Here is a 24099-nt window from a genome sequence, read left to right as displayed (position 1 = left end):
TGTCTTTCTTGGCTTGCGAATGTTCCTTGAGTTCCACGGCTGCTCCTCGTGTGCGTGCAGTGTGTCTTTCTGCAACAAAAAAAAAACGCAACAAACAACATTTGACACCGTGACACGTGTCCTTGTCTCGGTTTTTATGGCTGGCGCGGATTTATTATGGAACTCAAAGCAGAGAAACTGTCTAATGCAGTTTTAATGTAGTATCTTCAGAGTGGAGTGTCGAGCTAAGATTAGCATGCCCAGGGAATTGAGTTCAAAATGGCGTCCGAGGGACTGTGTTTGCATGCCGGAGTAATGTTAGGCAATTAACCTTGGCTTGAGTCAATTAGAAAGAAATTGATGTTACAAAGGAATTTGGCAAATAGTTTTGCTCAATGAAGCAGGCAATGACTTTGCAGTCCTGTATTCTGGGAGGAAGTGGATTTGTCTGTGAATTGTGAGGTGTTTTAAGAGACTAATGAAATTGGCAAACCATTACAAAACGTTGAAATAAAATTCTTCTTCTGGATATATATGACATCTGGAGGACAAATTCTTACAGCTGCCTGCCTCTTGATAGCATGATTGATGAGTAATATGTATAAATATATTATTTGACGTTTATTATACTAATGTGCATTCCTCAGATGCACTATAGTACATGCACATTGTATTGTTCACAGAATGTGCTGAATACAGAATATTTAGCCGCTTAGAGCTTTTGTATTTCTACGTTCTGTGGGACTATGAAAGAGCATTACAGTTTAATTACTGATATCCTCTCAGTGCAAATAATTAACTTTTTAACCTGGGCCGTGTTTTTTGGCATGTGTTTCCTAAAATATGTTTTTACTGATTGTCATGACAATGGTTATGGCTATTGGTTTACAGATACACAGGCATTATGCCTCTCCATCGGCATTGTTTTTTTTCCTTAATTATTTTATCAAATATTTTTAATAATCTAATGTTCTCTTTAAACTGAACTTAATCCCTTTACCTTGATGTTGTTTGGTGATTGGTGTGTCTTACCATCATGTTAGTGATATAAGCCTGTAATTAACCTTAATCTTATAAAGCCTGCAATGTTCAGGCACCCTTAACGTTAGAATAGAATAGAATAGAATATATACTTTTTTGATCCCGTGAGGGAAATTCAGTTCTCTGCATTTAACCCAATTTAACCGAATTAGTGAACACACAGCACATAGTGAACACACAGTGAGGTGAATCACACAACCCAGAGCAGTGAGCTGCCTGCCCAACCAGCGGCGCTCGGGGAGCAGTGAGGGGTTAGTGCCTTGCTCAAGGGCACTTCAGCCGTGGTGGACTGGTCGGGGATCGAACCGGCAACCCTCCGGTTACAAGCCCGATGCGCTAACCAGTACACCACGGCTGCCCCACAGCACCCTTTACGCTGAAGTGTCTTAGCTGAACTATATGGGCCTCTGAGTCCTGTCACCTTCCTGAAGTTTGAATTTCTGATGTGAGGGATGCCCTTCCAGCATTTGGTCACTCTGGGGCCATGGCAACGTGACTGTGAAAGACAGATGTCCAGAGAGCCGCTGCTAAGCTGCCATGCTAGTATTGCTAGCTGCATTGATCAGCATCTGGATAGAGGGTACGCAGAGATTCAGAACTGACACACGTCTAGTGGCTATCAGAAGTCCACCGTGCTGCTGATTGGTGGGTCAGCTTTCCAGCGTCTGCCCAGAAAACTGAAAAGCCGTTGGATGGGGTGCCACAATGCTGTATCTGTGTGACCATTGCCCATGGACTTATTATTGAGGTCGTCTTTGTCTGTGTTAGTCTTTGACTTTGAGTAGCCATTGTGCTAGAAAATGCGATGTATCTACTTTTAGAAAAAGAGAGAGATTAGATAGAGAGAGAGAAAGCGAGACAGTGACAGAGAAAGGGACAGAGCATTGTACTGGACTGAAACATTTTCACAGGACCAAAACATTTTCAAACATGATCTTAAAACTTGTTTCTTTCATATGTGTATGAAAAATTACTCCCTGTAAATGGGTGCTAGTGATACACTCAAATCAACAGGGAAGCCCCCTCTCTGACTGTGGCACTGTAATTTGGGCAGCTTTGATGCAGATTTGTTTAGGCTCTTGGGGTTTTTGAGTTATGGGTGTCGATGGTAACAGTAACTCTACTGGATTATGGTGAATTTAGAAAGCCCAGTTGCCAATGGAGAAGACATGTTATTTCCCCCAAGAAAGGCTTTAAATACTTTAAGCTCAAGTTTCAGTTTTCAAGAATATGAATAGCCTCTCATGAAATAAACAACCAAATTGCAGCAGTCTATTTTGAATGCATTTAGAGATTTTCAGGCTGTGTGCGTTCAGCAAAAGTGGTGAGAGGCTAGTGTTGCCAGCACTAAGTGGCTCATAGGAACCCTAAAATAATGGACAAAGACAAATAGGATACTGATAATAATAATAATTAAAAAAAAAAAAACGTTTGAATAATTCTTACCCACAAAAATAGAGTGTAAGAAAGTGAGGTCAATGTTGTTTTGACTTTTATGAAATGTGCACAACTAAAAAGCCATACATAATTAAAATATCTTGGAATGGGCATTGAGAGATGTTGGGTCTCTTTGATTTGTTCTTTTATTTAGATATCTCCATATTTGTTGGCATACCACATATTCTTCTTGCCATAAATATATTACATTCCTGAAAATTATTACAGACAAGAAAGGAAGTTCATTTTTTTTTAAAATAACTTCTGTCTCTGAGGATCTTGTCTATTAATGAATTAATGTCCATCGCTATGGTCCACAGTGAACTTTCACTGACCTCCCTACTGTTAAAACTATCTGTTCAAAACTTTGCTGCAAACAGACAGACACACACACACACACACACACACACACACACACACACACACACACAGCCACCTGTTTCCCGGCATCATCTATCTATTCTACACACAAGCCTCTGCCTCTCCCCTTCAGCATCAAAGCTGAGCCCTGGGAGCCGCCTCACCTACTTGAGTGGAGGTGGAGGTGGAGGAGGAGGAGGAGGTGGTGGTGGTGGTGGAGGTGAGGGCGTGGGTTATGTTAATTCAGACGGTGCTCAGCCGCTACCTGACAAACCCTCCGTGTTAACCTGGCTCTAGCCTGAAGCTCTCTCCCACACACTAGCACGGGGTGCACTCTCAAGGGGACCATCGCTCTTCACTGCCTCCATCTCTTGCTCTTACTTTGTTAGCTCTCTCTTTCTTTTCTCTCTCTCTCTCTCTTTCTCTCTCTCTCTCCCTCTCTCTCTCTCTCTCTCTCTCTCTCTCTCTTTCTGTCTCGTTCCTTCCACATCTACCCCACTGTCCCTGGTGTAGAGGGAGACACAGACACTGATGACAAACACAAACTCAACACACTCAAATGACACACAGATGCAGTCTCACAGACTTGCGAGACAACCACACATACGCAGTTACTCAAGTAGACACACAAAAACGGAAACATACTCTCTCTCTCTCTCTCTCTCTCTCTCTCTCTCTCACGCACAGTCACATACACACACACACACACACACAGGTAATAACCCTGTGGTGTTGTTATTTCTCTGCAGAGCCGCAGCTCAAAGGCATAGTTACCCGCCTGTACAGCCAGCACGGCTACTACCTCCAGATGCAGCCAGACGGCACCATGGACGGCACAAGGGACGAGAGCAGCTCCTTCTGTAAGTATGCTTGTGTGTGTGTGTATGTGTGTGTGTGCGAGAGAGATTGTGTACTTGTTTGAGTGTGTGTGTGTGTGTGTGTGTGTGTGTGTGTGTGTGTGTGTGTGTGTGTGTGTGTGTGTGTGTGTGTATGACTTTGTGTCTATGAATGGAGTACACATCCACAATTCCTTATAACCCCATCATAACACAGCACACATCCTCCTACATTTCCATTAGCCTCCACAGAGCTCTCCTCTGCCCCCCCTCATCCTTTCTCTCCTTCCTCTCACTCCCCCTTCCCTTCATTCTCTCTCTCATTCAATCCCTCTCCATCCCTCCATCCTTACCCCTCTCTCACTCCCCCTCCCCTTCATTCTCTCTCTCTCTCTCTCTCTCTCTCTCTCTGAGTGTGCTGTTGGGGTGACATGTGGTCTCTGTGCGATAATTAATCGGAGAGCGGTGGCTTGGCGTGGGGCCGCGCTGCGCTGACTGGACACTGGCCAGCTGTATTACACCCTGACACAGGTCATCAGCTCCAGTTAAAAGCCCATTTCGCTAAAGCTGACCCCAGTGGTCCAGCACTGTGCCACTGATGGCTGGTGGTCCAGGCTATGTGTGTGTGTGTGTGTGTATGTGTGAGCGCCTGTGTGTGTGTGTGTGTGTGTATGTATGTGCATGGGTGTTTGTGCGTGTTTTCTGTATATGTGTGTGAGTGCTTGTATGTTTGCTGTGAGTGTGTTTGCCGTCAGTGTGTGTGTGTGTGTTCGTGTGTGAGGGTGTATGGGTTGAGTGGACGGGCTGGGCTTAGGTCGGGGCAGATCAGCGCAGATCCTGCCACCTGTCCATCTAACCTTCAGCATGGTACAACGACAACAGCTGTGCTTCATATGCACTGATCCAGTGTGTGTGTGTGTGTGGGGGGGGGGGGGGGGGGGGGTAGCGTAAGAGGGTAGCTGCCAGTGGTGAATATGGACACATGGTGTTTGGCGATTAAGGAACGTTTAATAATATATGTATTTAAGGATTATTCTCTGAAGGCAGGTTCATGGCAGGCCAGCCTATACAAACAAAGGCAAATCAAAAGAGAACTGAAATACGACGATGAACAGTTTTTTACAGTATTCTGAGGCACTCCTGGTCTATTCCTTCAGAGATAATCTGCTCTTAATTTGAGCGTGACAAAGTCATAATGAGTCATAGTAGTTGGAGGACTGTAGTCAGTGTGTGGCCTGTGATATCACAGGCTAAGGTCACCACAGTCAGTAGTTGTCACTGCAGTGTGATGCTATGACATTTTAGTGGCACGGCAAGATAAGTTGCTTTAGCACCTACAATTCTTAAACCTGTCATATCAATTATTATTAATATTCACATGGCATAGTCAAATCACTGGACATCAGCTGTTATAATAACTAAGGACATGCTATGTTTATGACAAGGACAAATCAGTCTTGTAATCTAAGATATGACCCATTAGATATGGGTTTGATGCAAAAAGCAACTAGGTTGCTGATGCCAGGACCACAGTGATCTGTAATAGTCGGCCCATTCCATGTTCGAGCTTGTGCAGAACACCATCACAAAACTGTCCATCAATAAGAACTTAATTATGAGAGGGATTTGAGACACAGAAAAAAAAAACACATCTGTTATGCACGGGCGATGTCAGATGTTGCCCAGCCCTATTCATAACAGGGCTGTCACTCTCCTTACTATACGTGGCACAGCGCTAGATGCTGAGTTGCATTTACGGGCACAAAGCTTAGCACTGAGAGCCGGATGAAATCTGCCAACTGACAACAGGACAATTCACTGGCACGAGGGGAGGAGAGGGGAGGAGAGGGGAGGACAGCGGAGGAGAGAGGGAACAGCCGTGTGAATGATGAACTGATGCATGGAGGAGCGATCAAGAGAGATTATGCTATGGACGGGTGGGTGGATAAGGGTGGAAAATATACTGCATAATCTTGAATACGTTTAATAAGCTAATGAAGAGAAGGTTGACGACAACCAAACGATTCCAAATTCCAATGGAATTTGTACCGTTTCATTACATTATATAGAAACCCATACCATAATGCAGCAAATAATAAGACAGCTTACTCTCAAATAGTGTGTGTGTGTGTGTGTGTGTGTGTGTGTGTCTGTCACAACAAGCTGTGTGGAAGACATATTGAGGCAGAGGGAGGGGAGAAAGATCAGTTCAGAGGAACAAGAGAAGACGGCAGAGGACCATTGTACCAACAAAGCTCTCAACGCGCCACAATCGACATGCATTCAACGCCAGAGGAGTACGACTGTTAGCATGTGCCAACACACACGTCTTCATTCTTGCACAGTATTACATGCGCGCCTTTGTACTCTCACTAAGGGCACTGCGGCGACTTTCAACGGCTGCGCGCTCGTCGCGTTGCGTTACTGTTACATGTGTACAGCAATTACTCCTGTGAAAATAAAAGGACTAGTGTGTTCTGTGGAACGCGGCGGTCCTCCGTCTTTTCAAACGCTCTCTGGAGGGCCCCGAGGTGAAGCCCCAAGTCCTGCGAGGACTTGGGGCGAATTTTTGACTGTAGTCGCGCAGGGGCTGATTGTGGGAGCCAGCGCGCTTGATGTGCCATACGACGGAGTCAGCAGAGAACAAACAGAGGACAGAGCGGCTTGCTGGGTTTTCTTGCCTCTCTCGCTTTCTTCCTCAATGTCTCATGTTCCCTCTATCTCCTGTCATCTCCATCTGTATTTTTTTTCATGCAGTTCCTCAATACCAACCCCCCACCCCCTCCATACAACACCACCACCACCCACACACACACACACACACCCACACACCACCATCAGCCTCACTCTCCTTCCTGTTCACTTCCGTCACGATTCCATTTCATGCGGCTGTCATTTCCTCCTGTGTGTTCTATCTTTGGTGTTTGCCTCTCCATATCCTTGTACTCTCTCTCCCTCTCTCTTTCTCGCCAACTCTCTCCCCCCCTCTCTTTCTCTCTTCCTCTATCTCTATCTCTCTCTCCCTCCATCTCACACCTCTTCATCTTCCTGTCATCCCTCTCTCTTTATTCTCCTATCCTCTTGGGGTGGGGTCCTGCTCTCCTCTCCGTGCGGCGAGGATGACGAGTTTGACAGGTGCCGAGTGTAATGAAAATTGAAGCGGCGTGGTGGTGATCACGGCCTCCTCTCTCCCCTCGGAGCCCGCATCAGCATCCCCATCCTCATGACAACCACACCCCCCTCCCTCCCTCCCTCCCCCCCCCCACCACCACCGTCTCTGGGGGCCCCCTCACTGGAGAGGCCCTTGTCAGTGGAGAGTGATCGTGCCGAGGCCATGCCAGGTCGGGCCCCAGGAAATCCTCCCTGCTCCTCCGCGGCTGGCTGGTGTTTGACACGAGTACATGTGTGGATGGAAAAGGCTGACTGTGTGTCTCCTGTCACCCCCCCCTCTCTCTCTCTCTCTCTTTCTTTCTCTCTCTTTTTCTCGTTCTGCCCGGCAGCACAGTTCAACTTGATTCCTGTGGGCCTGCGGATAGTGGCGATCCAAGGGGCAAAGACTGGGCTCTACCTGGGCATGAACAGCGAGGGGTATCTCTACACGTCGGTGAGTGACTGCCTGTGCTGGTCAACCTGATGATGATGACGATGATGATGATGACAATGATGATGATGAAGATGATGGTCATAACAATGATAATGGTGATGCTGACTTGAGTGATATTGTTTCATTTCTCTTTCATTATCCTCATGAATCTATGATGATAACGGTGATGATATGCATGGTGGTGTTGATGATGGTGATATTGATGAGAAGGTCAAGGATGATAATCGATACGATAGCAATACTAATCTTGTCAAATTTGTTTAAAAAATTTAAAATATCCATAATGGCACACTGCATGTTACAGTGGTACCATTTCTATATCGACTTCATTGTGCCAGTATAGCATCTATAGTAGCGAAATAATTTCCATATCCCATTGCCTTTGATGCTCGCTCTATTAAGTATTATTTATTTATAATAGTGGCAATGGCTATAATGATAATGGCTATGATGATGACGATAATAACGATGAATAGGGTGTGTGAGTGTGATGCATTTTTCATCCATTATATGACATTTTTGGTCTGTTTTTTTTTGGCTAAACAGTACGCCTACTCTGGGGAATTAGGCCATAGTGCCTGCAGTGTCTATGTGACAGCAACCATTGTTTGAAGTTTCTTACAAGCTAAGATAAATGTAGCTGAAACCATAATGTTAACAACAGCAGTTATTACAATGACAATGGAGACGGATGTTGCTCGTAACGACTTTTAGTACAGGCCGCCACAGTGTACTTTCGACTCGCCCGCAAAGTAAGACATCCATTTGGATGATTCCTCGGACGCTGCCATTATTAGGGTCATTGTGTGGGATAAAGTTTCGAAATCCCATAGAGTTTTTCTCTTGGTGCTGTCACAGAGAGATTGCTGTTTGGAGGGGCACAGGAGCTCAGCTAAGCTGCTTTGCGATAATGCCCTTTGTGAACAAGCGCTACACAAATGCGACAGAATTGAATAGATCTGGATAGAGAGTATGATCCTTGGTCTCAGAGGGAGAGTGGCTCACTGGTTGTTGCTGCTTTTGATGTTGTTGTTGATGAGGATGTGGTGTGTCTGCACATGTACAGTACTGCATGTGCCCTTTTTGCATGTGTATGTGTATGTGTGTGTGTGAGTGTGTATGTGTGTGTGTGTGTGCGCTAGGGAGAATTCACAGAAATGAACTCACATGGGTGTATTTCCATGCATTCTTGTCTGTGTGGGTGAGTGTGTGTATGCCATGGTGTGTTTGTGTATGTGGGAGACAAAGTGAGTGAGTTGCTGACTAGTGTCCTGAAAGTTCAGCAATTAAAATGTTCATTGTTATCTTTACATCATGTTCCTACCATTAGGCGTATAAATAACGCTCTACAGCCATTAACGTTCTCATTGAAGACCATCTGCTGTACTGTACTGTAGATGCGTGCAGAGCATCTCTCGTCTCCATGGGACATTAACACCAGCCCCGCACCTCTGCGTTAGTTAAAGGCATACGCTCAGCTGCGCACCAAATGCATCTCCTGCTCCGAGAGGGCATTAATCCGTGCCAATCCGGAACATTCCGGCCAGAGTCCAAAGCTGACGTCGAGATAACTTCCTAATAGCCTGCTCCACTGTCCGCCACTCCCACACACACACACACACACACACACACACACACACACACACACACACACACACACACACACACACACACACACACACACACACACACACACACACACACACACACACACACACACACACACACACACACACACACACACCACTCACTCCAGCTCAGCAGCACGTGCTGTCTTTCACCCGGGGTCCAGTGTAGGTTTCCATTAAGCACTTAAGGTTACCGAGTCCCCTGTTGGTTTGATTTAGCTCCCAAATAAGCAATAACAACAAGGGATTAGCCCTGTGCAGTGTGACCAATTACCCAGGCGGGCGTTTGATGTTGAGTAAGGCTGAGAGGTGCCACACTGGCGTGCAAGGTGAAAAGGGTTATTTAAACAGTCCCCGCACGGACACGGGCGGCAGCGGAGGAGGAGACGCAAGACAATTATGGCAAAATGACAAAGTGAGGGTTAATGTATGCGCTATTGAAGTGTGATGTGTGAGAACGTTCTGTGTATGTATATATGTGTGTGCGTGTGTGTGTGTGTGTGTGTGTGTGTGTGTGTGTTGGGGGGGTAAAGGAGGGATAGAGAGGGTGAGAGAAGAGAAGGGAAGTGATAGAAGAGCGAGAATCTGAGTAAGAGAGAGAGAGGGAGAGAAAAAAGCGAGAGGGAAGGAGGGAGGGAGTGAGGGGTGTTGACAGAATATCCCAAAGCTGGAGATTAGAATTCAGGGCTGAGAGAGAGCTTTTGTCTCTTGCCTCTCTGTGAACTAAGAAATGAGGGGATTTTCTCGGCAGAAGTGGAGAACGATATTTGGTTCAAAGGGAACTCACTCTTTTATTCACGCTAGGATCATTGTGGCTCCTCTGCGGCGTGCCATACGCCGGGGCATCCCCGCTTCTCTCTCTTCCTCTCCGACTAGTTTTCCTCTCTCCACCCTTCTCTCTCTCCCTCTCCAACTAGTTTTCCTCTCTCCACCCTTCTCTCTCTCCCTCTCCAACTAGTTTTCCTCTCTCCACCCTTCTCTCTCTCCCTCTCCGACTAGTTTTCCTCTCTCCACCCTTCTCTCTCTCCCTCTCCGACTAGTTTTCCTCTCTCCACCCATCTCTTGCACTCTTGTTATTCGCTCCTTTTCTCTCGATCTGTGTCTGTGTCACCATTGTCTCTTTTTCTCTCTTCCTTTTTCTCCCTCTCTCTCTATCCCTCTATCTCTCTTGCTTCTCCCTATCTATTCTCTAGCCCTGTCACCTTCTCTCTCTCCCTCTCTCTCTTTTTTGTCCTGCACTACCCTCCCACACACACACACACACACACACAAATACACACACACACACACACACACACACTCCCTGATCTGCTTTGAATCCTCTCTGTGTCCTTGGCGTCCTCTCCTCGCGTCCATCCTGTCCCTTGTGACCTTCCCTTCCCAAATCGCTCCTTATCTTCCTTGTTTTTCCCTCGCTTTCGCCCTTCAAATGCCTCGTCCCTCTTCCGTTAAACCCTCTCTCTCTTTCTCTCTCTCTCTCTCCCTCTCGCTCTTTCTCTCCTCCCTGCCTGTTTTTAATTCTCCGCTATTCTGTCCCTGTCCTAAGCCTCTGTGTCCTGTAGCTCCTTGTTGCCCTCCTTAGGATTTCCGCCCTCCGCTCCACTCCTCTCTCTCTCGTCCAGTCCGCAGTGTCGCCTGCCCTCCCCTGACCTGTCCCGTCCACGCCGATCCCTTCCCTCCACTTGTGTCTTTGCGGCATCTCTGGGGATAATGGTCCCTATTTATGCAGAAGATTAACGGGCACATCATTAAGGTCCAATTACATGCAGCTTTAGTTTTGATAAGATGATTGAAATTGCCCTCTGGATGTTTTTCCTGCGAGGGATGAGACAGTGTGCGTGTGTGTGTGTGTGTGTGTGTGTGTGTGTGTGTGTGTGTGTTTAGTCTGAGAGCATCTACCTTAAGGGAGCTTTGAAAACGCATCCATGACCCCATTACAGGCACATTAAAAAGCAAGACTGAATGTGAAGGTGTTCAGTGAATATATGTCTCTGCATGGTTTAATGTTGTAATGCTATTTAGCTGTTTATGAAAATGTACGGCTTATGATTATGATGTGTGGGGGCGTGTGTGTGTGTTTGTGTCCATGTGTATGTATAGACGTATGTGTGTGTGTGTGTGTTTGTGAGTGTGTGTGTGTGTGTGTGTGTGCATGATTATATCTGAGTATACATAAGTCTGTGTCTGTATTTATAAACATGTGCAGGTGTGCCTGTGTATATTTGTGTGTATGTGTTTGTCTGTCTCGCGTGTACTATTCTCGTGTCTGCGTGTGTGTGGGTGTATGTATGCGAGTGAGTGAGTGAGTGAGTGAGTGTGTGTGCGTGTGTTCTTGTGAGTCAGTGCGTGGGTGTGTGGAAGTGTGCTTGCGTGTGTGTGAGCCCCTCATTAAAGATGCGCGGGGGGGCTCACTCCTCTAGAGAGGACATCAATGACAGAGCAGACAAATGTTTCGTGCTGCTGACAACAAGCCCATCACTGTCACCAGCCGCACAGCACGGGAGGAACGGAAAGAGGCAGAAGAGACGAGAGAAAGAGAGAAGGAGCGAGGGAGGGAGGGAGAGAGGGAGGGAAGACGAGAAAGGGAGAGGATGAGAGTTGTGTGACAGCAGCGACACGGAGGACAACGCCTGTGGGAGAAGACCCTGTTTTTAAAGCTATTCCCCTCCTCTTTACTTTCTTTCTCTCTCTAATTCTCACAACTGCTCTCTCTCTCTCTGTCTCTTTTATCTCACTTTCTCTCCCTGCCCTCTCTCTCTCTCTCCTGCTCTCTCTAGTCCTATCCTCCTCTGGCTGGATGCCATTCAAATATGCTCTCTCAACATAACTGTAAAAAGCACATAACGTACTGGGAAAGCAAATCAAAGAAACCTTTTTAAAATGGAGGGTGTCAAAACCCCTCATTACATTACCACTTATAATTTGGGCGGATTCCATTTTGGAAATAAAGTCCACTACATTCTCTCTCTCTCTCTCTCTCTCTCTCTCTCTCTCCATCACACACACACACACACACACACACACACACACACACACACAAAGACATTAAAATGTACACACACACAGAGTGTGAAAGTATAGCAATAAAACACTTGAGAAATCAGAATAGACTCCCATCATCCTCTGCAGCGCTTATTTGCCCCCCACAAAATGTCCCATAATCTTCCTCTCAGGTGCCTTTGAGCTGAAATCTAGGCTATGATGGTCAGCGAGGCGTGGGCTCAGTAGGGCCCCCTGGGGGCCAGGAAGGAGGAGCGCGCACAGAGGGGAAACTCCATGTCATTGGTCTGCTGCTGCAGGGAGACAGGAGGCTCGGCTACCTGCGGTCGGCCCCAGGAAAATGGCTCCCCGATAAAAATAGAGCTCGGTCCTGTCCTGACCCACTTTATCATCTGTGTGCTCCGGAAAAACCCTCCTGGGCTCAAAGAAGGGGGGAGGGGTGGGTGGGCACGGCGGGTGAGGTGGGCTGGGGTGGGGTGTGTGGGTGTATGCAATTGGAATTGGTGTGTGTGTGTGGTTTTGCACGAGTGTGTTAGAGAGTGTATGGGTTTGTATTTTGCGTGAATGTGTATGGATTTGTGTTTGTGTGTGTGTGTGTGTGTGTGTGCGTGTATCTGTGTGTCTGTACTTCAGAAAGTGCGAGACTGACACGACTGAAAGATTACACCACTTTTTCAGTCCCACGGAATTTTCCATTCTGTGCGTTTAGCTCAGACTACGGCTCTGATCATTTATGATCATAATCTGACACAAGGCGCTACATTCTGCTTTGGCCAGATCTTTTCTGGCATACAGTTGATGGGCCCTAATTTGATAGATGTTCACTGCGGCTTCTTACACACAACAGAGGGGCATTAAGTACAGCAAGTCCTTAGGTGATTTAATAACATGCACATAGACATGTTTCCTAGGATAGACAGATTACTTAGGTGACCATTCGTCTGGATTTTGCCTGGACAGTCTGGCTTTCGAGCCCCCTGGCCGGAACGAGGTAGAGTATCCTCCTTTTGGGCATTTGCCTGCATGGCTTTTTGACAAGTGCTCCACAGCAAACAATGCTTATAAGTAGCAACGATACAAGTGCTCCACAGCAAAAGAGGCACTGATGCAGTTATTCTGCATAGGGTCTGCTCTCAAGGGGGGACATGCTCAACGTTAAAGGGATATTCCGCCATTTTTGGAAATACGCTCATTTTCCACCTCCCCTCGAGCAAAACAATCGATATTTACCTTGTTCCCGTTCATCCAGCCATTCTGTGAGTCTGGCGATACAACTTTTAGCTTCAGCCTAGCATAGATCATTGAATCGGATTAGACCATTAGCTTCTCGCCTGCTAGCTTCATGTTTAAAAGTGACTCAGATTTCTGGTAATTTTCCCATTTAAAACGTGTCTCCTCTCAAGTTAGAAAGTGCAATAAGACCAACTGAAAATGAAACCTAGAGTTTTTCTAGGCTGATTTGACATGGAACTACACTTTCATCTGGCGGAATAATCAAGGCAACTTGCAAACTACTGGCACTACTATTGCTTGTTGTCTATGGGGACTATTTTCAGATGCTGCGTACGATATCACTGCGCCTATGGTACGTTTGCAAGTTGCCTTGATTATTACGCCAGATGAGAGTGTAGTTCCATGTCAAATCAGCCTAGAAAAACTCCAGGTTTCATTTTCAGTTGGTCTTATTGCACTTTCTAACTTGAGAGGAGACACGTTTTAAATGGGAAAATTACCAGAAATCTTAGTCACTTTTAAACATGAAGCTAGCAGGCGAGAAGCTAATGGTCTAATCCGATTCAATGATCTATGCTAGGCTGAAGCTAAAAGTTGTATCGCCAGACTCACAGAATGGCTGGATGAACGGGAACAAGGTAAATATCGATTGTTTTGCTCGAGGGGAGGTGGAAAATGAGCGTATTTCCAAAAATGGCGGAATATCCCTTTAAAGGGTTTGCTAACATCTCATATTATTAGGCTACAAAACAGTGATCAATTATCAATTGTCTCAAAAACATTGGTATAAGCAGAGAATTAAAACATGAGATTAGCCTATAGACTTCACCACGGTTTAATGGTGTAAATGGGTTGTACAAAGCTAATGTTTACATTTTCACTGTCAGGAACAGGTGTATAGACTAAGCACCAATTTGGGGGGTGTCCTCATTTTGGTCCGTTTGTCCTCAATTTTAGACACAAGTGTCCTCCTTTTTTTAGAGTCTGACCGGTGCTCATCCTACTTACTTGGACGTGTCTGGTCAAAAAGGTAAGCGCTGCAGGAAAACTCATTTAAGGAAGGGCATTCTGACACTTCCTTAGCCTTCATCTGGGCTTTCAACTTCTGGCAGACACCGCTACTCTAATCTCCATACAGTTTGATCACTCATTTTACTGAGCTGACCCATCATTTAATTAAACAATATAGCCTATTTAACCAAATGTCTATGTATGCTAGACCATGCAACTACAGAGCTATGCAATGTTACACAGACAGTTAATAATCCATCAGGCTATTATTCAACGGATTCTTATTGCCAAAAAAAAAAAAATGAAATGAGATCATAATCTAGAGAAACCAGGAGTAAGATCCTAGGCTTCCTATCCCTTCCTTCAGATCCCTTCAAGTCATTCCCTCAGAACACATGACCTGCATAACGAGTCCACGAGAGGGAGAGAACATTGGAGACGCGAAGCTCGCCATCAAAGAGTGTACCGTCACACCGGTGTGTTTGGAGTGTTGGAAAATTAACATTCTAAAGAATGTCTGGGTTCATTGAATTCAACATAGAATTTTAGAATGTTGAATTGTTGCGGAATGGAATCTTGTGTTCGAATGTTCAAAACCCACCCTTTTAAAGGTTAACGTAGGTAGGCTATCTAGGCTACCTAACATTACCTCAAGTCTCACATTACTGAAGTTATAAACGCACATAACTAAATAAACACTAAGTTACTGGACTTGTAAACACACAAGTAACTACTACACCACCACGTTTGTAAACTACTTCTAGCCTACTACAGATTAAAAAGAAATCTCCGGTTTTTCATGTCAGCTCGTGCCCCACCTGGCATGTCTCTGCGCAGTGGGGCGCCCCACTGTTTGAGAAACGCTGGATGAAAGCCAGTATAGACTAGGCCTACCCTTAAATTGCACGTGTGCGCTTAGTAGCCTAGATTAGGCTACAAAGGTAACAGCGAGACTACATCTACCAGTTACAATTGGGCGAATAGCCTAATTAAACTACGTCAGTAGATTGCTACATTGCCCAAATAGTTTAGGAAGATAAAATCACAAACAAATCATATAATTACTTGTACAACAGAAATGCAGGACACATTCAAGGTCTTCAAATACAGTAGCCTACCTCTTGTTGACAATTGTTCCATCCTCCTCCCCCTGGCCTGCTGGGACTCGGAGGTCTCTGAGGTTGCCACACGACTACAGCTGCACTTTCTCTGCTATTCTCCGACTAGCCGACACTAGCTTAGCAGTTATGTCTTCCTAGTCTTGTGGAAGTGGAATTCAGGCGCAATGGTTAGCCTACACATCCAGAATGTCATTCAGTCATTTCATATAACTTTCTCTATGCTGCCTGGTGGTCTAGCCTACTGGTTGCTTTGAACTTGGCAGTGATACATGATGACATTGATCAGTGTAAATGAAAAAAGACATATGATCGTTTGAACATTATTTAATCTTTACTTAGTATATTTTATACATAGTACATTTAGTAACATTATCTCTGTTGCATTGCATTAATTTGTAAGAAAATGCTGTGGCGATGACCTTGATATCACATCCATTCTTATCTCCACCATTTGAGTGGTAGAGGAACATCTTCGGTTAGCCTACCGTTCCACTAATCACATAAATAATTCTCCTTGTATGTAGCTTGCTTTCATGTGCCTTTATTTGACTCAATAGGCCTAGCCTCATTTTACTGTAAATTATGAAGGCCGCAGCAATGATTATAGGCTACTTAAAAGGTTGGAACTGTGCTGGATATTTCTCAATTCATCACAACATTTCATTAGTCCACACAGTGACAATTTTAACAATAAATAGTTTTGTAACATGCACTGATGGCTGCAGGACTTGAACCAAACAAATGATAAGTAGTTTGTCATCACAGCAACCGCCAAATTTCCTGTTCCTATCAGATAGAAGACAAATTTAATAGCACACCAACAAATTAATACAGTGTGCCATTTCACTTGTCCTACAAAGGTTAGTATCCAATGAGTGCGAATGCAAATAACAATTATTTTGGACTCCTCTCTTTGATGTCACGCCATTTGTGTCTGGACTCTCATTTCATTATGTCACATGTGTGCCTGTGTGTAAAATGCGTGTTTATACTGTGTGTGTGTGTGTGTGTGTGTGTGTGTGTGTGTGTGTGTGTGTGTGGGTGTGTGTGTGTGTGTGTGCGCGCGCGTGCGTGCGTGTGTGTGTGTGCATGTGTATAAAGTGTGTTTTTATACTGTGTGTGTGTGTGTGTGTGTGTGTGTGTGTGTGTGCGTGTGTGTATTCCTGTGCAGCACTCCTATCTCCTCTACCGGTAGACGCTGCTGCATTCTTAGCTGGTTGTGTGCTCCGTGCTGGGTGGCATTGAGATGCGGGGGACATAAACAGTGCGATATAATCGTTCCCGGCAAACAGGGCAGAAAGGGCAGGAAAACATTGTTAGAGAGAAAGTGGAACAAAGCAGGGCACTGGCTGGAGGTATACAGCTCTCTTGACATGAATAAGTCAAATGTTTCCATTGTCATTCTCTTTTGCAAGCTGCGTGCGTGCGTGCACACACACACACACACACACACACACACACACCATCTTCGCAACACAAGGACACACCCACACACCCCTAAGGACTCCTCCGATCTACACACTCACATACACAGACTTGCACCCCCACAAACGTATGCACAAACATTTATATGCCCAAGGGCGTACACACACACACACACACACACACACACACGCACACACACACACACACACACACACACACACACACACACACACACACACACAGACAGTTTCTCTCTTTTTTCCTATTAAGTATATTTTGCGCTCCGCCTGGGACTGCCAGTAACAGTCCACTGAGTGATGTGACATCTTGGCACCGCCGCAGTAGATGTCAGTGACTAACATTCAAAAGAAGAATCTTATTGACAGAGGTCCTCTGCCTGTCACTCAAACAGAAGACAAATTCACCCATTGGTTGTGAACAACACCTTCTACCCTCCCAGCCCCACCCACCCCATTAGGCCTTGCCACTGTCTGTGTGTGTGTTGCCAGGGACCTTCACAGCTTCCCAGGCAGTTATGCTAGCAGACAGCTTGATCGCTTTTTATCCCCTTTTAACCCCTGCTGATACTTACTGTACATCCAGGCATTACTGACTTACACAATGTGACATAATACGTGCAGCATCTGCACCACATTCAGGAAACCCCAACAAAGCGCTGTCTGCCATGATCCATTGTATTATGGGTAAAACACGAACACAAATCATCCGCCGTGTGTGTGTGTGTGTGTGTGTTTCTGGGTGTTTTGTGGGGTAGCATGGTGTGTGGAGAGAAAAATAGATTTCATATTGTAGTAATTCAACCTGAAATGCATGCCTGTCTATGAGACATATTTGGCCTTTCAAACATTCCCCTATTTCAATGAGCTGACATACCAACGGCAAATATACTGTATGTGCCTAATGGTTATGGTGTTTACCAGATGCGTTCATCCAAAGCTGATTAAAACATTATAATCACTATAAACATAAAGAGTAATTTACATAATAACAATAATAAAATCATCGATATTAGGCTTATACTTATTCTATATGAATATTCTGAGAATGTGTGCGAGGCTGGCATGAAAATGAGAGTGTAGAGTGCTTTTGAAAGAGAGAATATATATATGCAAATAGTTAATTCTCCTTCCATTTAACAAGACCCATTCTATAGGGTATTTAACTCTTCTGAGTTATGGTTTAAGATACTTACCTCATCTGCATTTTTTCCCCCCAACTGCATCACCTATTCAGTCGCTTCTCCTCCATTAAAGCCTAATTCTCATTAATAATGAAGCTGCTTTAGGAGCTTTGTGCTCCAGTCTCAGGCTTCTATTAGACAAACTTGAAAGAGAATGCAAGACGTTTCTGTCGGTCAGTTGCGGTAATTAATTCAGTTGGACCATTGAAAATGGTAGCAGTGTATGTGTGAATTATAAATTTAATGAACCTGCGGGTTTGATAGACAAGGTCATTATTTCACCGGGAACTCGACAGCGGCGGAGATCGGTGGAGGCAATCAAAGCTGCATCATCTGCCAGAGTCAGCCTCTCCCCTCTGATGAAAACACTGGCAGCGACTTTATTGATTTTAGCGGAAAATGAAGACGACTTTGCCCCTCCGCGCTGGAAAAAAAGGGGACGGCACATGCACTTTAAATTGGTCCCGTTTTGTATTTTTCTTTTTTTTCCTTTCTTTTCTTCCTTTTTTTTTATCAGAGAGGCAGAGCAGCGTTCCACTCTTTGCACAGGCACTCCCTGGAGGGTTTAGCACTGAAGAAGGCAGCCACAGCTAAGGGAGAGGCAACGGAGGAGAGAGAGAGAGAGAGAGAGAGAGAAAGAGAGAGGGAGAGAGAGAGAGGTTAAGAGGCAGTTATCCTGTTTTAGTAGCATGGCAGACAAAGGCGGAGGTGCGGCCTTTATGGAGCAGGTAGAGGAGATGTAATCAGACACCGATGCAAAAGGGAGGGGGAGAGGAGGAGGAGGAGGAGGAGGAGGGAAGGAGGAGGAAGAGGTGGAGCGAAGGGAAGGTCGGAATACCGCACCGCATGATAAAAGGCTGCTCCCGGTCCTCAGGATTCTCCGCACGGAGGCCGGATATTACCCCTCTCTCCCAGTTTCATTAGAATTCATTGTGCTGGCAGATGCGGAGAGAGAGGGAGCGAGAGAGAGAGAATGAACGAGAGCGGGGGACACTGCCAAAATCAGTCAACGAGCCAGAGCCAAAAGATTACATTTTTTATCATTATAATTAGTGTTATTTTCTGGTTAAGTTTATAATTTTTCAAATTTCAAATTGTGTCCATCACAGCGGCAACGGAAATGTTGGTGACTTGCAATTTATCGTGTGAGCCAGATGCATGACGCTCTGTCACCGCTGATGATTTTGTCCTTGTGTTGTTCCGATTCAGGGATATCGGAGGGAACCATATTGTGCTACAATCAGACACTTAAGGTTTATTACGACGCGCTTCCCACCTCTGGGGCTGTGCTGTGGTTTAGCCCAGATCGGCGCTAAGGTCATGACCTTTCTCAGTCAGCGTCAGCTGTCAGTGGGCAGCATGGGCGATGCCACCGCGGTCACCACACGCTCATCACAGAGGGGTCGCCTGCCCGCCACTTGAGCGTCTCCTGGGTGATTAGTTTTTGAGCCGAGACCAACTCCTCTCATCCCTCTACCCACTCCTCCCTCGCTCTCTCCCTCTCTCCCTCCCTCCCTTGCTCTCTCCCTCCCTGGCTCTCTCCCTCCCTCGCTCTCTCCCTCCCTCGTCCTCCCTCGCTCCCCCCCTCCACACATGTTAGAGTGACTGAGAGCATCCGAGCTGTCAAGGGCCCTGAGATGGACTCGGCCCCTCAGGACGTAGCCTGAGACATGACTGCGCAGACAAAACACAGGCGGAGCGAGCAGACTAGCGGGACAGGCAAGCAGACAGGCAGCGCTGTGTGTCCAGAACCATAAGTCCTTTCTGCCGACGGGGAGTGTGTGTGTGTGTGTGTGTGCGTGTGTGTTTGTGTTCTGGATAGCTCGAATATACCAGAGCCCTGTCTGTTTTTCAACAGCCTCCACCCCTTACTTGTTTTCAGCCTGGCATGATGGAGGAAAGGAAGGAATGAAATAAAGAATGAAAGGAAAAAAAAACAGAGAGAGTGAGAGAGAAAGAGAGAGAGTGAGAGAGAGAGTGAGACAGAGAAAAGCCTCCAGTCAGCTGTTTCAGGCCTGTTGCGCACACTAAATCAATCCTGTAGATTGGGTTTGCTCTCTGACAAGGAAAGGACCCCGTAGATGACTAAGAGAGATGTATACTTGTCGCTCGCGGTTACCGTCACCAGGCTAAGCTGGGCTGTGCAGGGTGGGGTAGGGTGGGAGACGGGGAGAGATGGAGGCCTCGGATGCAAACAGACACTGGCCCAGATGTGGCCCTGATGTGGCACACCTGCGGCAGGTCTGCCTGGACGGGGTGGGGGGTGGCCGCGTATGGGTGGCAAGCTGAAGAGTCTGTAGGAAATCTGTCAGGGCAGTGAGTCACAGTGAAGGGGGTGATATAACCAATGAGGACGATGAGGCACCGACACGGGAGAAGCCAGAGTGCTATCTGTGCTCCCAGCTGACTGACGTGCTTCCAAACTCACCATGCAGTCACTGTGTTTAGTTACACCATGCTGTCATCCCAGATTATTCCCGCATCTGCTTGTGTGTGTGTGTGTGTGTGCCTGTGTGTCTGCGTGTATTTTGTTGAGTGTTTTCCCATTTTGTTGTGCGTTTTCACACATTTCTAAATATTCACTGCACAGCGGGGCATGTCTGTGTGCAGCAAGTATGAGTTGGGGTTGCCTGCGAACATGTGTAGGGCCTCTTTTGGTGTGTGTGTGTGTGTATGTGTGTGTGTGTGAGTGTGTGTGTACATGTGTGTGTGCATGTGGGAGCCCTTCTGTTTGGCGTACCTTGGGGACGGCGTTAAGTTTATCAGAGATGCTAATGAATGCGGCCGCCGTGCGTGGAGTTATCTCCCACGCTCGTCCCATGGGACTCCCACGCGTGCGCTCTCAAAGAAACACAAATATGGGCGCGGAGCCTCAATATCCCCTGCCAACCCTCCCCAGGCACATCTGGCACCAGGAATAATTGGCCACCACTAACAGCGCCGGCAATCCCCCGAGTCTGCCCATGCATGTTACTCACACGTGTACGATTGGCATGGATTTGGCCAAATGTGGGCAAATGTACTCTGGTGGGTAAACAGCACTTCCAGGGAGAAAGACACTCAGCTCGCCTCTTTGAAATGTTTTAAATGTAGTCCATAAAGGTTTGCTTCATTGAAGAAATGGAATGCATCATTGATGAATCTCCTTCATGGGTTTCCTCACAATCTGTATAAAAAAAACATTTGAGATTAAAAAAACAAACACCATATTGCTTTTTCACTTGTTTTTTTTTCTTACAACAGTTTGCCATGCAGCGCTTGATTGTATTTCCCCTTCAGGTGGATGTGTTTGTTATGTTTGTTTAGGTGTGTGCTTCCTCCCCTCACTCGTTTTCCTTCTGCTGTTTTTGTTTCCAGGAACACTTCAACCCCGAGTGCCGCTTCAAAGAGAGCGTGTTTGAGAACTACTACGTCACCTACTCCTCTATGCTGTATCGCCAGAGCCAGTCCGGCCGCTCGTGGTACATCGGCATCAACCGCGACGGCCAGGTCATGAAGGGCAACCGAGTGAAGAAGACCAAGGGAGCCGCCCACTTTCTGCCCAAAGTCATTGAAGGTCAGGCTCCCCCCCGGTGACGCACAGTTTTCGGTTCAGCTCGAGTCACTTAGCTGTGGCGTTGGTGGAGTGTGTGAATGGGGTGGGGGGTAGGATGAGGATAAAGCTCCGACCCCCCCAGTCCTCTGGGGGATTGCTGTCTGTGCAAAGGGTTTATGTGGAGCCTTTGATGCGATTAATTGACCGTTTGGAAGCATTAATTGGCTGTAATGGTGGCCGCACCTGGCTTTGCAAGCGTTAATCGCCGGTTGGCTGCAGAGGTTAGCCGGAAATTCGAAGTCAAGCGGAAATCATGAATAGTTAATCACCCTTTGCATGAGGGTTAATGGGTATTTCTGTATCAAATGCCAGGACAGGTTTTTTTGTTCTAATTTTGTGGCTTGGCAAAGAATACCACTGTGTTTACATCTGTCAGGAAATAAACACGTGTGCCCTCCAAACAACATTGATCAAGATTAATGTGACCAATCACAAGTCGTTACGTCAACTGTAAACACGGAGAAAAGTGCGGCGGTGCGGGAATACAGCTGAAACATTTCCATCACAATGTATGCTAAAGTGGCATTTTACGGGTGACCTTTATTGAATCGGAGAGGTGACTCCGGCGGTAAATCTTGCAAATTCTGGCCCAGCGCAAACAGGAAATAATGAGAAGTGCACACCATGCTGATGCTGCCCTCCCCCCCGTGTGAGAAGCCAACAGTTAAATAAAACATTTGCCGACTGCGTGTTTACACTGGGAATCACACAAAATGCTTTGTTTGTCAAAATGACTGAGTGGTGTGTGTGTGTGTGTGTGTGTGTGTGTGTGTGTGTGTGTGTGTGTGTGTCCGTGCGTGGGGTGGTGGGGGTGTGGAAGGGTACATCAGCTCAGCTCTTGTATCAAGCCACATCAACATAATTACCCCCACAGGGTTCAAATTTGGCCAAACCAGCAACGATGACATGATAACAATACAGTATCTGAGGAATGTTTTGCTGTGTTTGTGAAAATGATGTTCCTCATTTCATAGGCCAGTGATGAGCATGGCAATGAGGATATCATTGGCTTCTCCCTCAGTGTTGACAGTGCTGTGACTGGCATCAGAGATGCTGTTGTTTTGTTTGTTTACATCAGTTTTTATTTCCCACGACATGCCCCATGGTTAATTATAGTCATGTTTACCTCATTTTGTCCAGCTTCAGTTCAACTGAGAGAATTGTGAGTATCCTCGTGACGTACAGTACAGGCCATTTATACTGTATGCAGGCAGCACGACATTGGCACACAATGCTAATATTCACAAATGCATGCTAGTCTTCAAACACATGGGCTTAATGAACAACTTGGCCTTTCATGTTATCTGTGATTCTAAGTCTTAAAGTACTTTGATGTTATATCCTATAGGCTATCTTAAGCTATAGGCTCTATCCACAGTGGTCATGCATATAATGGGGTTTTACATCTACATGGAATGACGGTGAATAGGGGATTTGATGTGGTAATGTCCTAAATGGCTTTCTCCTGCTCCTCTGTCTGTTCCACAGTCGCCATGTACAAGGAGCCTTCGCTCCATGCGCTGGCCGGCGAGCAGAGCCCTCTGTGCAAGACGGTCAAGACGTCCGACTCGCCGTCTCAGCAGAACGGCAGGAAAGAGGCCCCCAAAGCAGACGCCTCATAGCACAGGGACCCCTGGCCAGGGGTAGGGGCAGCAGTGACACAGAGAAACTCAATCTCCCACCATGCACTGGGAGGCAGGAGGAGCAGTGGCGGCAGCGGCGGCGGCGGCAGCCAAACAACAGGTGATGCGCTGGCCTCGAGTGGGAGGGGCGCGCGGCGCTACGAGAGATGATCACCGGGCCCTCAACGTCGGCGGCGGCGGCGTCAACAGAGAGCGGGCGTGCGGAGAGAGAAGGAGAAGTTAGGAGAGGACCCCCATTGTCATGGCGATCTCCGCCCCTGGGTCAGGCCGGCGGCAAGCCGGCCCCCCCAGAAGGCCCGCAGACCAGTCGGTCAGACTCCGTCCGATCGCCCCACCCTCCCCCCCTCGCTCTTGTCACTCACTCTAACTGGTCTGCCCCCTGCCCTGGCCCCCTCCATCCCGATGCCTGCACCACCGCACCTCCCGGCGCTCTCCAGCACCCAGCACAGGCCCCACATGGCCTGCTTCACCGCCTCCTCTTTGAGACCACAGGAGGAGATGATTTTTTTCTTTTTTTTTTTCGTTTGTTTTCTTTCGTTTTTGTATTCTTTTCTACTCTATTCGTTCGATCTTCCTAACAAGTCTGAAAATTGAATGAGCGTACGTACGCAAAGCAAAGGGAACTGATGCTGAAGTGAAAGCTTAGTGATACACTGTAGAGCTTTTGGTATTAAGGGGTCATTCATTGCCATTTTTGCACGCATTACTTAGTTGCTGACCGACCCCCTCCCTTTCCCCACCCACCCAATCCTAACCTCTTTGGATGCCTGAATGTGCTTTGCATGAATGCAGATGGGTTTTTGTGTCAATATGTTTGTTTGGAAAAGTCTGTGTGCTTGCTTGTGTGTATGTGTGTGTGTGTGTGTTTGTGTGTGTGTGTGTGTGTGTGTGTGTGTGTGTGTGTGTGTGTGTGTGTGTGTGTGTGTGTGTGAGTGTGTGTGTGTGAGAGAGAGAGAGAGAGAGAGAGAGAGAGAGAGAGTGTGTT

The 24099-nt window shown here is 46.6% G+C and overlaps 1 protein-coding gene across 1 annotated transcript in view; it reads left to right on the top strand.

The window, feature by feature from the left end:
* fgf11b (fibroblast growth factor 11b) overlaps positions 1 to 23142 on the top strand; it is a 41576-nt gene extending 18434 nt beyond the window's left edge. Inside the window, exons 2-5 of the mRNA XM_062535677.1 lie at positions 3567 to 3677; positions 7154 to 7257; positions 21234 to 21432; positions 22960 to 23142. Coding sequence (XP_062391661.1) covers positions 3567 to 3677; positions 7154 to 7257; positions 21234 to 21432; positions 22960 to 23093 — 548 coding nt within the window. The 3' untranslated portion in view covers positions 23094 to 23142. The remainder of the gene's footprint in view (positions 1 to 3566; positions 3678 to 7153; positions 7258 to 21233; positions 21433 to 22959) is intronic.
* The last annotated feature ends 957 nt before the right edge of the window (positions 23143 to 24099 follow it).

This window comes from Sardina pilchardus, chromosome 5 (assembly GCF_963854185.1).
Source record: "Sardina pilchardus chromosome 5, fSarPil1.1, whole genome shotgun sequence".
NCBI lineage: Eukaryota > Metazoa > Chordata > Actinopteri > Clupeiformes > Clupeidae > Sardina > Sardina pilchardus.
Note: the sequence above shows the minus strand (reverse complement) of the source record. Positions and strands in the feature narration are given on the sequence as shown.